This window comes from Typopeltis vanoorti, chromosome 10 (assembly GCF_054136105.1).
Source record: "Typopeltis vanoorti isolate ZY-2024b chromosome 10, IOZ_Tvanoo_1.0, whole genome shotgun sequence".
Taxonomy (NCBI): domain Eukaryota; kingdom Metazoa; phylum Arthropoda; class Arachnida; order Uropygi; family Thelyphonidae; genus Typopeltis; species Typopeltis vanoorti.
Genome location: NC_143558.1, coordinates 41,892,494 through 41,905,342, shown reverse-complemented (window position 1 = coordinate 41,905,342; position 12,849 = coordinate 41,892,494). Strand labels below are relative to the sequence as shown.

At 35.1% G+C, this 12,849-nt stretch overlaps 1 protein-coding gene across 3 annotated transcripts in view; it reads left to right on the top strand.

Annotated features, from left to right (window-relative positions):
- d4 (double PHD fingers d4) overlaps positions 1-12,849 on the top strand; it is a 339,869-nt gene that overhangs the window by 89,173 nt on the left and 237,847 nt on the right. For 2 of the 3 annotated variants that reach the window (XM_090398857.1, XM_090398855.1), the window contains exon 3: positions 9,670-9,887. In XM_090398857.1, the coding sequence (XP_090254983.1) occupies positions 9,670-9,887 (218 nt within the window). The remainder of the gene's footprint in view (positions 1-9,669; positions 9,888-12,849) is intronic. The other variant, XM_090398856.1, reaches the window with a different exon arrangement.

Genomic DNA, 12,849 nt, shown 5'->3' with positions numbered 1-12,849 from the left:
AAAGGTGTTGAGGGTAACTCAGTGGATTGCTGCAATAATGAGAAGGACACTGACCTGCAGAGATAAAACGCTTATCATTCCGTTGTATAAGGCCCTGATCAGACCACACTAGACTATTGTTCTCAGATTTGGTCCCCTGGATTTGAAGGGGATAAATTGACTGTGAAAAGGGTACAGAGGCAGATAACAAAGATGGTTTCAGGACTGTACAATATGAGTTATAAGGATCGACTGAGGGAATGTGGACTGCAGAGGTTGGCAGATAGAAGAAGGAGAGGTGATATGATCGAGACTCTTAAACTGTTAAGAGGCAGTTACATGGTAGACATTGGAGAGTTCTTTCACTTGGTGGAATGGCAGGAAGGAGCGATGACAAGGGGCCATCCCTGGAAGTTACGAAAGGAGGCTATGTGCAAGAGGGTGAGGAGTAATTTCTTTACATGGAGGGTGGTTGAACCTTGGAATGCATTGCCTGAGAGAGTGGTTGGAGTGGGGACAGTTAATTGGTTCAAGGAGCGGTATGATAGACTTTGTATTTCCTAAAAACGACCTCCCACGATGAGCCTTTTGACTCCATGGAGGCCTGAATAATAATAATAATGATCAGTTGGAATGAGCCCAGTCATCCACGAGCCTTGCCACGCGAGTCTGTTATTCGTAGTTTTCTTCAATTATATCTGATTTTTTAATTTGCTTTCTTTTTAACTATAACCCTTTCACTTTTCCAATAATGTCAAAAAAAAAGCAACATTGAAAACTAGAAAATGAGCAAAAGAAACAAAGAAAAGCAATTACATTAAAGAAAAAATATGACATACTTACCAGTCATCAAGCGGGTTGCGCTGCTAAAGCTCTTTATGACAGATGCAGAGTGCCTGGCATAAAGTTTCTGAAAAAACTATGAAAGGAGTATGGCATAAATTTTGTTCTCAATTTAATGACAATTTTGAAGGTTTTGAAGGCCCAACAAAGATTGTGAATTCTGAAACTCAAGTGATCTCAGGTATGGCTAACCAGTTGCAAACAGAAGTTTTTTCAGAAGGTGATGTTAATGAGCTGCTTCAGTCTCACACTATGGAACTCTTACCCAATGATCTCCTTCAATTAGAAGAACAAGAAAGAAACGAAGAAGAGAAAGACAAAGAAGATAATGAATATGAAACTCCAACTCGGTTTTTCACTTTAAAGGGCCTACAAGAAGCATATAAACTTCTTGAAAAAGCTCAAGCAGACTTTGAATGATTTATAAATTTTTCCAAATAAGTAATGCTTCTGCTTGCTATCGAGCTATTTTAAATGAAAAGAAGCAAAAGTCAACGAATCAGATAACATTCAAGGTCTCTTTGAAAAAAAAAAAAAAAAAGTTGCACCGAAGCTTCCTAATATATCTCATACTACGTCGAAGGCTGCTGATTCACCCAGTGATATAGAAATGAGCTAAATTTTTTTTTCAATGAATCTTTTTTAATTTAAAATTTTTCTTATGTTATTTTTTAAATATGTAAATCTTTGGCCAGTAAAGTCTTTTCTTATCATTTAATATTCATTTTATATTTTATATATTCCTTCTTACGAACATAACTCTTGCTTATAGCATTATTTCTAAGGAAAATAAACTCCCGCTTCACAAATTCCCGATTTACGAACAGGCGCCAGGAACTAATTAATTCATAAAGGTGGGAAGTACCTGTATATAATTTCTTGGTATCTTTAATTTATAGGTACTACTTCATTTTTGTAGATCCTTTCAAATAATGTTTTTAATGGTTTCAGAAGTTGTTCCTTTCCTGCTTTTAAGAAATCTGCTTGTATCTGATCAATACAAGGTACTTTCCTAGTTTTATCTATGCTGTGTGCTATTGTTTCTTTGGTAAAGATATTTGTTTCCCCTTCCATTTCAGTGGTTGGAATAATAATAATATCCTGAGAGCTGTTTTTATTATATAAGTCTCTGAAGTATTCTTCCCATCTGGCCATTTGATCTATCTGTTTACATAATCCATAGAGGTTATTTTCTTTTGATAGCTTTTTCTGCCCATTTTGCATTGTTCTTCTAACCAGTTATTCTTGTCTCTTTTAACTAGTTTTCTAGTTTCTCTTGTTAATCTATTATATTCATTTCTGTTATAGTTCTGTTTTGATTTCATGCTTTTCCTTTGGTCACTTAACCTTTTTTACTTCATTCATGATCCAGTTCTTTTTACTTTCTCTTTTTGTGTAACATGTTGTGTTTTCTGCCGATTTTATTATTATTTCCTTTCATTTGCAGCAGTGTTCTTCGATGCTAATGTATTCTGTTTTGGTAGTTCCTCCAGGTTTTTATCTAGTCCTAGTTGATATTTTCTTAGAATATTATTGTTTTATAGTTTATTTATATTCAGTCTCCTTTTGGCTCTAAAAGTGCTTTCAGATTTTAACTTTATTCTTAGGTTTGCTAGTACCAGCTTATGGTCTGATCCACAGTCTGCAGCAAAGGATCTGCAATTTAGGATACTTGATTTCCATCTTTGGTTTATAGTCGATCATATTCTTGGTTTGTCTGTCTGGTGATATCCATATCCATTTTCTTTGGAATTTTGGTGTTTAAAGAGAGTGTTGGTTATTGTTAGTCTGTTATTTGAGCAGATGTTTAGCAGTCTTTTGCCACATTCATTGCTTTCTTCATATCCAATCTGTCTGATTACTCTTGGCCTATCCCAATCTGCTTACTTTTCACTTACGTCCCCCATTATAATTAGGAGATCTTGACTGCTTTTTGCAGATCAGTGTCTTCTGATGATGATAGTGAAGTTGGTAAGTATACCTGAATAATAGTCAGTGATCCAGTTGATGTTTTAAATCTTGCTTTAATTATCATTGGTGAGATAGGATTATAAGACAATAGAGAGGTGAAATTCTCCTTTTCCAATCCATCTGATTTCGCATAGTGCAATCATTTCCCATCTGTAGTTGTCTAATTTGTTAAGTTTCGTCAAGTGTCAACCATCACTCTTTGACCTGAATCAGATGCTCCTAACATGGAGTACAGATGCTGTTTGCAGTCGATTCACTGAATACAGTTGCTGCTTGAGATCACCATATCTTGCTACCCCTCACTTAGTTTAGTCTGTGGGTCAACACAGTTTACTGGGGGTGTGGCCACTACCAGTTTACAGTAGCTTCTTGGAGCCATAAGTGAGAGTTGGGTGTCCAGTGAGAATAAATTCAGCTGAAAACCACAATTATGTGCAACCATCCAAGTGGAGAGGTACTATCTGTCCTCAACACCCCAATACACCCCGAATAATAATAAAATAATGGAGGCGATAATTGAGTCAACTTTATCACTGATATTCTAGGATATTCTAGATTGTGAATTAGCTTTAAAAAAAAAAAACAGAACTAAATTTGAATTAGGAAGAATTGAGAATAACAAAAGAATTGTAATGAAATTGTATATGCATGTTAATGTGAATCATACTGTAAATATTTCTTTTTGATTAAATTAAATGGTTTGCGAACAAACACATTGGACTGATTTTGTCAATGCACTATCCTGAAAATATCGAACCTGCATTGAGATAGAAGTTTATGTACCTATATTTAAGCCACGAATAATTTAAGGTAAGGATTGATATAAGTGGAGAATACAAACAATATCTGCTTTGTCTTTGGTTTAAAATCTTATAATCTTCTACTCAATATATAGTCTACCTGGTGCATTCGTAAAAGAAATAAATTTGTTAGACTATAGAGCATGGGATATAGTAGAAATGTTGGAAGTTTTTTCCCACTTGGTTAGACTATAAATTATATATTTAGTTTAATCCTTTATCCAAGTGTAAGCAAACAAAGTATCTTCAGGACTCGGGCAACTCACAGAAAAGGTGGACAAAGCTTCACATCACTTATCCACTTTTGCTATGAGTTGCCCCAGTCCTGATGATAGTTCAGGTGCAAACTTTGTTTACTTATACTTGGATAAAGGATTAAACTAAATATATCATTTATATGGTAGAAATAGATAGATGGTGACAGTCCATAGTCCCTTTTCGGATCTTGGCAAAATTCCTATAATAGAAGACTCTTATTCAGGGGAACTTTTCCAGACTTTAAAAGTACATTTGTGAACAATTTAGTACCCTCGCTCATTAAACTAAACACTCTACTAAGTTATATAATCATTGTTTTCAGTCGTGACCTCTATTACAACATATTATACTTTCTTTCCCCTTTCTCCTGCTATGGTTCAGATTTTATGAGTGGTAGTTTGGTTCATGTTATAAGCAACACACAGATATACAAGAAACATTATATTTATTGGGAGTCTTAAATTACATACAGCTAATCATGTCTCACATTCAACTAAGTCAAAGCTATATTCAATCAAACTATGTGAAACTAACTGACATTCTAGCACATGAAAATAAACATATTCTGCTTACAAGGTTAATTACACTCACTAAATATGACACAAACTTCTATAATCATTTCCAGACAATCTGTCTAAAGGAAACTATCTGCTACTAAACAAATACTTAAAGTTCTCTAATTCAGTCCATACTTGATTATCACTTTATGAACTTCCTTTTTTTTATCTAACAGGGAACAATTATCAAAATGTCTACATTACCATGTCTGCGATAGGATCTTCAGATCAGTCTGGTTCTACCTTCTTTGTCTTAATACGACACGTGACTCCCATACGCTTGCTTCTACATGGTGGGAATTTAGCTAGTCGTCCATTCAAACATCTGCTCTGTACCTGGCATTATGTCCACGACATTCTGGTTCTGCTTTCGATGATTCCTGGCGTTCTGCCATAGGAACGTGGGATACATCCGCGATTCATTTAGACGAAATCTCCAGTGAAGGAATGTAGGCAGCATGGGGCGATATTTTGTGTTTATCACCGTCCGGAACTTCGATCATCAAGGGGATAAGCTCACCATCTGACATCAGAATAACGTATCGAATCCATCCCAGATCTGCTGGTCCGCAGGAGGGAACGAACAAGCCAAAAAAATGGAGAGTGAGGGGAGGGGGGGTGCAAACTCCTTTTATTTTACCTTCTATCTTTACCCTTGGCACCCTCTTTTGGCCTGAGACTGACCTTCACTGACCGCCGTGATACGGTACTTCACGTGATTTTCGAATAGCGTCTTCGCAAACTTCAGCATGCATCATCTTCCAAGATTAACACTGCCTCAGGCTTGGCGTTTGCTCTAAGGGCTCGCGCGTGACCCTTGAACTATCGTTTACACTGTCTGTTCCTTCTTCGTATACAAACTACATTATAAGAACTATACTCTATACGAATTCTCCACATGATTTTTTTTTTTGGGGGGGGGGTTAACACTAAGTTCTGTAATTCTGCATAAAGAGGTAATATTCTAACATTATTTACAGCAGACATTTTATCCATTCTACTCGAGTACAAGCTCTTTTTCTTATCTATTGTTTTAGACTTGTAACATCCTGAATGAATAAATTCCTTTCAAAAAATGTTTCATTCAGGATGTAACAATAGCTAAGGCAGTCGCCTGCATTTCTCAGATATTAAGTAAAGAAAATAAAGACAAAATAGGTTGATAGAAATACAGAAGAGTAAATATAACAAGTCTTCACCTTCAATGCTTCCAAAACACATTGCTGTCTTCCCCCCCCAGCACACAAAAGAGACTTCAGCAACTTGTTGAGACTTCTTGTATATCTTTGATAACATTCAATTCAACAGTCTAGACCAAATATCTCTTCTTGGACTAACACTCACCTGTAGCCTTTTCATACATGTTCAAACACATCCCCTTTGTAGCATACTCAAACTTGGCATTAGTAATTTTTTTGCTCAAGATGTTAATTTTCATCTGTCTGACTACTAACTCTGTACTAATCCCAAATGCACTCAACCATAGGATATTGCTCTCTCATTTGAGGTAGTGTACCAAAAACTTGACTAAAAATTTTTCTGCAAAAGAGAGCAGCTTGGCTAATTGATGATACCTCTCTCAGACTCTCTCTTTACTTACTGTCTTAAGTCATCCTGTATCCACATTGCACATTTTCTACAGATATGGGTAGTTTGTCAGAACTGGCATTCCTCATTTTCTCTCATTTCTGCTTAATCTATTACAATCGTATGAGCAGTAGCTGCCCACTGCCCATTTACAGTTTAACCAATTACCTACTTAACCTGCTGCTCTCACTCATCCTTCATGCTATCTATCTTTGTTCTGAAACAGCCTTCTCTGTAAGTATTATCTGAAAACTACAATCTCCAACTCTTCAAAATGAACCTCAATAGATTCTTTCTCTTTCTGTCCATATATGGCATCAATTCACTGTATTATGGAACCTCTTGTATGTTGGAGCAAAATATATATAAGAACTTGTTAAAAAGCTTCATACTTGCATTTCCATTGCAGAGAGGGCTTCTTGTTCTCATTGGATATCTACGTAGTCTCTGCTAATTTAAAATACCTTGCTTTTGTTCCCTTGCCCTGTTTAGATATAATAAATCATAAAATTTACTGGTCTCTAAACTCCAAAATCCACTCTGACCTCTTCACTTTCCTCTCCATGTAGTTCAACCGTCTGTGATCTAGCTATTAAAAAAGGGAGGTTGTCTCATCTTCCTGGGGGGACCAAAACATCCACATTTCCAGCTGTCTTTCTTTTTCCAAACTAACCGAGCTGGATGAGATGTGGTTGCAAGTCATACACACCTTCCTACCCAAATTACTGATAATCCTCTCCACTCTCCCTATATTCTTGATTTGTCTTGATACCAATTCGTCTGCTATCATCATCAGTACTCCTTCCCCATCCTATTTTCTCTATCTTCCCTGAAAACACTAAACCCTTCACATTCAATCCATGTAACTACATCATTTGCTGTTAGCCAAGTCTCACTAATGCCTAAGTTTTGATAAGGTTGCACCAATCAATGCCAGAAACTCCTCCCTCTTGTTCCTGATACTTCTGGCATTCCCTTTTCATCCGTCCCTTAGGAAGGATGTATTTTTATATGGCACTTGAAAATGTTTGTACTTGTATATTCAATATTTCTTCTCTTTTTATCTTCTTTAACTTATTCACTTATTTTTATTGTCATAATGGTGAGTGTAATCTCGTTGTTTAATCTTGTTGCTTGAAATAGTTTATTATCTTTTAATCCTTTCAGTCTAACAATTTAATCCCCCCCCCTCCCATCCAGGTCGTGACTATGCTACTTCACATGTTCATATTTTAGAATTTAGGAATTGCCTCTGGCTGGAGTCAATTCATCTAAAATGGCTGGTCTTTTCTGAAAATTTATTTGTATTTTGCAACTGCACCATCAGAAATTGCGTAGAGGAATTGTATATCTTTCCAATACATGCAAGAAAGCACCCAGCACCACACAGAAATATCTCTAAGTCAAGCAACGCTAAAATCTACTATTTGTCAGTTGTGGCTACTTTTACTCTTAAGGTCACACAGGTTCTATCTTTTTATCAGAAGTGCATAGATCAGGCAAGTTATTTGACAAACAAAACAATTTATTCATGCTAAATCAAAGACTGTGCAAAAAAAGTTTACACTACACTCACTAAATTAATCCAACTCAAATTCACTAATCAAAATTGACATGGAAAAAACATAAAATTCATGTGTCTGGTTCTCCACTATATTACTTAACATTTCTCGCTTAAGCTCAATGACTAATGCAATTAATTACCCTCACAGATAATTCAGACATGGGAGCAGACTTGCACATGCTTTATATTAATTTAACTCAGACTATATATAGTATTAGGCTTAACAGAACTTTCACATACTTTTCCCTCTTCGTTATATAACATTATCTAATTCCTTATAACTCTGCATAGTACTTCACAATTATTTCCAACAAATTGGCTTTCCATCCTTTTGTTCTTTATGCTAACAAACAAAAATAATCAGTAATCTTTGCCATTAATTTCACATCTAGGAAAATCCTATAGAAAAGTCTTACATGTTACTCTGTCATCCTGTGTCATTGTGTGTGTTACAAGACCTTTTTTATAAATTAGTATCACTAGAGCTCTCCCCTAACTTTTTGGGGATTTTTCCCTCTTTGTATATTTGATTTATAAATTTTAGAAATCTAATGTTAAATTCTTTACCTGCAAATTTAATAAGTTCTATGTTTATATTATCTTCTCCTGGTGACTTGCCTGTTCTGCTTTGTTTGAAGGTACTGTATTTTGTAGTTTTTCATATGTAAACTCATCTATATTACTGATATTTTGGGAAGATTCTTGTATCAAGGATCTTGTATTTATTTATATATTTATTTAAATTTGTTGATTTCTGAGTGCCACTGCATATTCTAAAAACAATTTTCCTTTTTAAATTTACTATGGTGGAGATCTTCTTCCAGGAGATCCTGAGTGTTGTATTCAATACATGGTCTGCAAGGCCAGATTGACCATAGTCATGATTGCAGATGTACGATTTGTGTTGTTCTAAACATATGGTTTCTGATCTGCCTGTCTGTCTGAAGTAAGTCAACTTGCAGGAACAAGATACTTGATATACTCCAGGCACTGAGAGAGGAGAGAGCTAAAAAGGAAAAACTTTTTAGAATCTGTAGTGGCACTCAGAAATCAACTGAATTTAAATAAACAGAATGCATAAAACTTCCCAAAGTGTGGAAAAAATAATTATCAGCGATCCCACTGTACATCCTAGGCCACCTACAAATGCCCATAGAGGCACACCACCTAGATAGGACTTTAGAGTCACCTGCGTGTTTCATTTAGTATTGTGCTGTGTGTGGGTGGGTGTGTTACAAGAGTTTTGTGATCCCTGAAGATGTGTTAGTGACTGAGATGAAATATTGGAAGGCATTGAAATTAGTTTTCAATCCTTTCCTAGTGCTGTATATATTCCATTAAACCTCCAACATGATATTCTCTCAGCACTTATGCCTTAACACATTTGCGATTGTCTCTAAGATCTAAAAATACTTATATCAGTACAGAAGAGAGCAATCAGGTTAATTAATGATCCATAGCTCAACAATTTACTCCTCTTTCTTTTCTGGCAGATACACAGTTTTTGCTGCCTGCATTTTTTTACAAATATTTTAATGTTTGCTGTTTATCAGAATCTTTCTCATCAGCTTTTTGCCCATCCAGAGTACTTATATAATCTAGTACTATGAATGTATAGAACAACCTTTCATGGATTAGATTACCACATATATATATATATTTTAAATAATAATAAAACACTCTACATGAGTTGGATATATAGGATGCAAGGATACAGACTATATGTTACCCTTGTGGAACACTTGCACCTTTTTGCAAGTGTTCCAAAGTTGGGGAATTCCAACTATAATACAATTAGATGTATTTAATAAACTAGGCACATTTATATTATGTGATCCTTAGTCTATTCATAGTAATCATCTATCTCAGGCTTATATATTTTTATGGGTGGAATCAACATATATATAGTTTATTTTTTGTGCCTGGACCGTAATTCATGAAGTAGATAGCCCTCCCTGTGTTGGTATGCATCTGAATTTTCTGTGTGGGTTGTATATTGACGACTGCATCTAGATTTTTTCCAGAATTCATAATTTTATCTCATTCAATATTTTTGTCTTTTTTTTTTTCAATAATTAAGTTATTGTAATTTTTCATATCATTTTGTTAGATGTACATCAAATCAGTGTAATGGAAAATACTGCAATTAAAATAGAAGGAGAAGAAAGTGCTGACAAGCTAACTGAGGATTCTAAGGATTCATGGTATAAAGATATAGAAGATACTAGTGAACCTCCAGATGTTGGTGAACTAGATGATCCAGACTCTGATTATGATGAATATGAAGATACTTATCGCAAGAAGAAAAGGAAAATAAGAGTGAGAATGGTCATTTTGCTTTTTCTTTATAGGATTCAGTGAATAAAATACATTTAATACAAGTGACTCTCACTATAGCAGACTCATAGTGATGACAGGAATAATTTCTTGTAGTGGCTGGTTTTTATAACAATTTCCTTTAGAAGGGCACTATGCCTATAGAGATTAGTTCAGGACTTTTCAGTGTTTGTTGTAGTGAGAGTTGACTGTTGTGTAGTTTATATAATGGTGTTATTTAATTATGTATTAGCATGATATAATATAGTCGTACAATCAGAAATTAATAACAAACTAACATGAATAAATACACAATTATAAATTATGAATTATAGCAGCAGCACTTACGTTGGCCATTTTTAAACCTTTTAGAACCAACAGAAATAACCAACGTAAGTTAAGTTAAAACACCTTATTGAATGTAAAGTATAATTTATATATTAAATAAGTAAAATCTGAAATAAAGTAATCATCATTATTATTATTATTAACATTTGCCTTCCATGGAGTCAGAGACTCATCATGGGAGGTACTCACTATTGCATACAATGCTCATCTAACCGCGTCTTAAACTGATTCAATGTTAACGCATTGAATCCACATCCATAACACCCAGGCAATGCATTCCACTCACCAACCACCCTCCATGCAAAGAATACGCTTCTCACTCCTTAGCTCACACCCACCTTGTACAGTTTCTAGCAATGGCCTCTTGTTCTACTCCTCTCTCCCATTCTATGAAAAATCTCTTCCATGCGGTGGCATAGCTGGGGGGGGGGGACATGATCTGCCCTGGGTGACACTTTGCATTTAAGAAATCTTGCCATACTGTCTATAGAACAGCAACTGAGTGATGAAATGGACTTCGACAATGTCATTGGCGATTTTGCTAACAGAAAAGCAAGAAAAATAACATTTTAGAATGTTGGAATTAAGGTTTCACTTCAAAAATAAACATAGTGTTTTAATTTATTTCTCTATATGTCATTTTGATTTTTTGTAGTATTTTTGGTGTGTATTGAGAGGGGCAGCAAAAGCTCTAGCTACACCACTGCTTCCATACCTACCTGATAACAACCCCCCTGACCAGCTTATATGTCTCATTCATATCTCCCCTCTTCATCCTATTCAAACCATGAAAACCCAGCGACCAAATCTATGCACAGTAATCCATATGAGGCCTGATCAAGTTCTTATACAATGGAATCATAACCTCTCTATTTCTGCATGTCAGGGTTCTCTGTATCATTGTCATTATTCGATGTGATGTCTTCACAACTTGTGCAATGTTGCCCCTGAATTTTAGGTCCTTGTTGACCATCACTCCTAGATCTCTCATCTCCTCCACTTCTGTTAAAGTTTCCCCACCAAGTATATACTTTGCATCCCATCGTTGCTTACCAAATCTTAAAACCTTACACTTGGCAACATTGAACTGAAAGTTCCACTTACCTGCCCATTTATGCCATTCATGCAATCTATTCAAGTCCTCTAGTAAGGCATTAACATCAGCCTGACTGTGCATTGCTTTCCCCAGTTTTGCAACATCCACAAACAGCTGGATATCACTAGTTAAAACCCAACCCAATATCATTAACATACAAATTGAACAACAATGGCCCCAAAACTGATCCCTGCGGCACACCACTGGTGCCTGTTCTCTTTTGAGATACTGCACTCCCATATACAACTTTCTGATTAAAATTAAAAAATAAAAAGAATCAAACTAAGCGAAATATTTTACGAATAAATGTTTTAGTCACCAGTGAATGTATTCTCCCATTTTTTCTTTTGACAGAAAGTTAAGCTTTGAGTTATTTGCAGATTTCTAAAAATTCTGCAAATCAATTTGATTTGCAGATTTGATATAAATGCCAGAATGTGTTCTGGCATTTATATCATGTAAGTCTGTTTAGGAATGACTACTTGATTTTGAATTAGTGCACAGATTATATTGTAATAACACTTTTTTTATAGGCCAAGAATAGTTTTAGGGTTCACAGGGTTGTTTCAAATCAGCAAACAGGAAGGACACACAAAAAAGTTGTAATATAAAAATATATTTATATTCCATTAAATAGAAGGGAAGCAAGTATGTGCACACAGACATGTACAAATGTGTGTGTGTAAATTTTAGTATCAAACTTATGAGTTAAATATGCATTAATTAAGAACTTTTTGTTGATCATTACAACACCTTCCAAAACAATAATTACTAAAATTCCAAGTTAGCTAGCACTTTTGTTTCCCCATTCCACATTCAGCAGAGAAATTCCTGTATTTCTTTACCATGAATTTCTCAGCAGAGAAATTCCTTCAGAAACACACACATCCATTCTTTAGAAGGTATTAAACCGAATGCTTGAGAAAGGAAACCAATATTGAATACTTTTTCCTGATTCCTTGTGTTTCATCAAAAAATGAAAATGCCTATTACTGTTATTGAATGCCTGTTACTCAGCAACTCAAATTCAATTTGCAGATGCCACACAAGAACCATGAAAGTTACTTTTCATTTTGAAATTGAAAACTTCATAAACAATTCAGCTTGTTATTTGTACCATTAATAACAATATATTATATAGCTTAATCTCATTAAACCTTATGGAGGAAACCCAATGCAAAATCACTTATTAACTTCCCTACTAGCCAAGGGGGGGGATGAAATAGTCAGACCAGCTTAGCATTTTTCATGATCAAAACTTCACTGGCATTCTACCTTTTATCATGTAATTACTCTCCTCCATTGTTAATCCCTTAATAACAATGTAGAGCCATTAATGGATTGACTGCTACCTTCCTGTCACTTGACTTAAAGTGTATTGTGTTCCTTGGAATTTTCTTTACTATCCTTCAATATTTGAATATTTTGCTGTGCAGTTTATTTGAGTTTCTTTCTAAAAATAAAAACATTTCACATGTGCAAAAATAATCAATCCAGAAATGACCACATACCACCCTTTTCAATGAATTC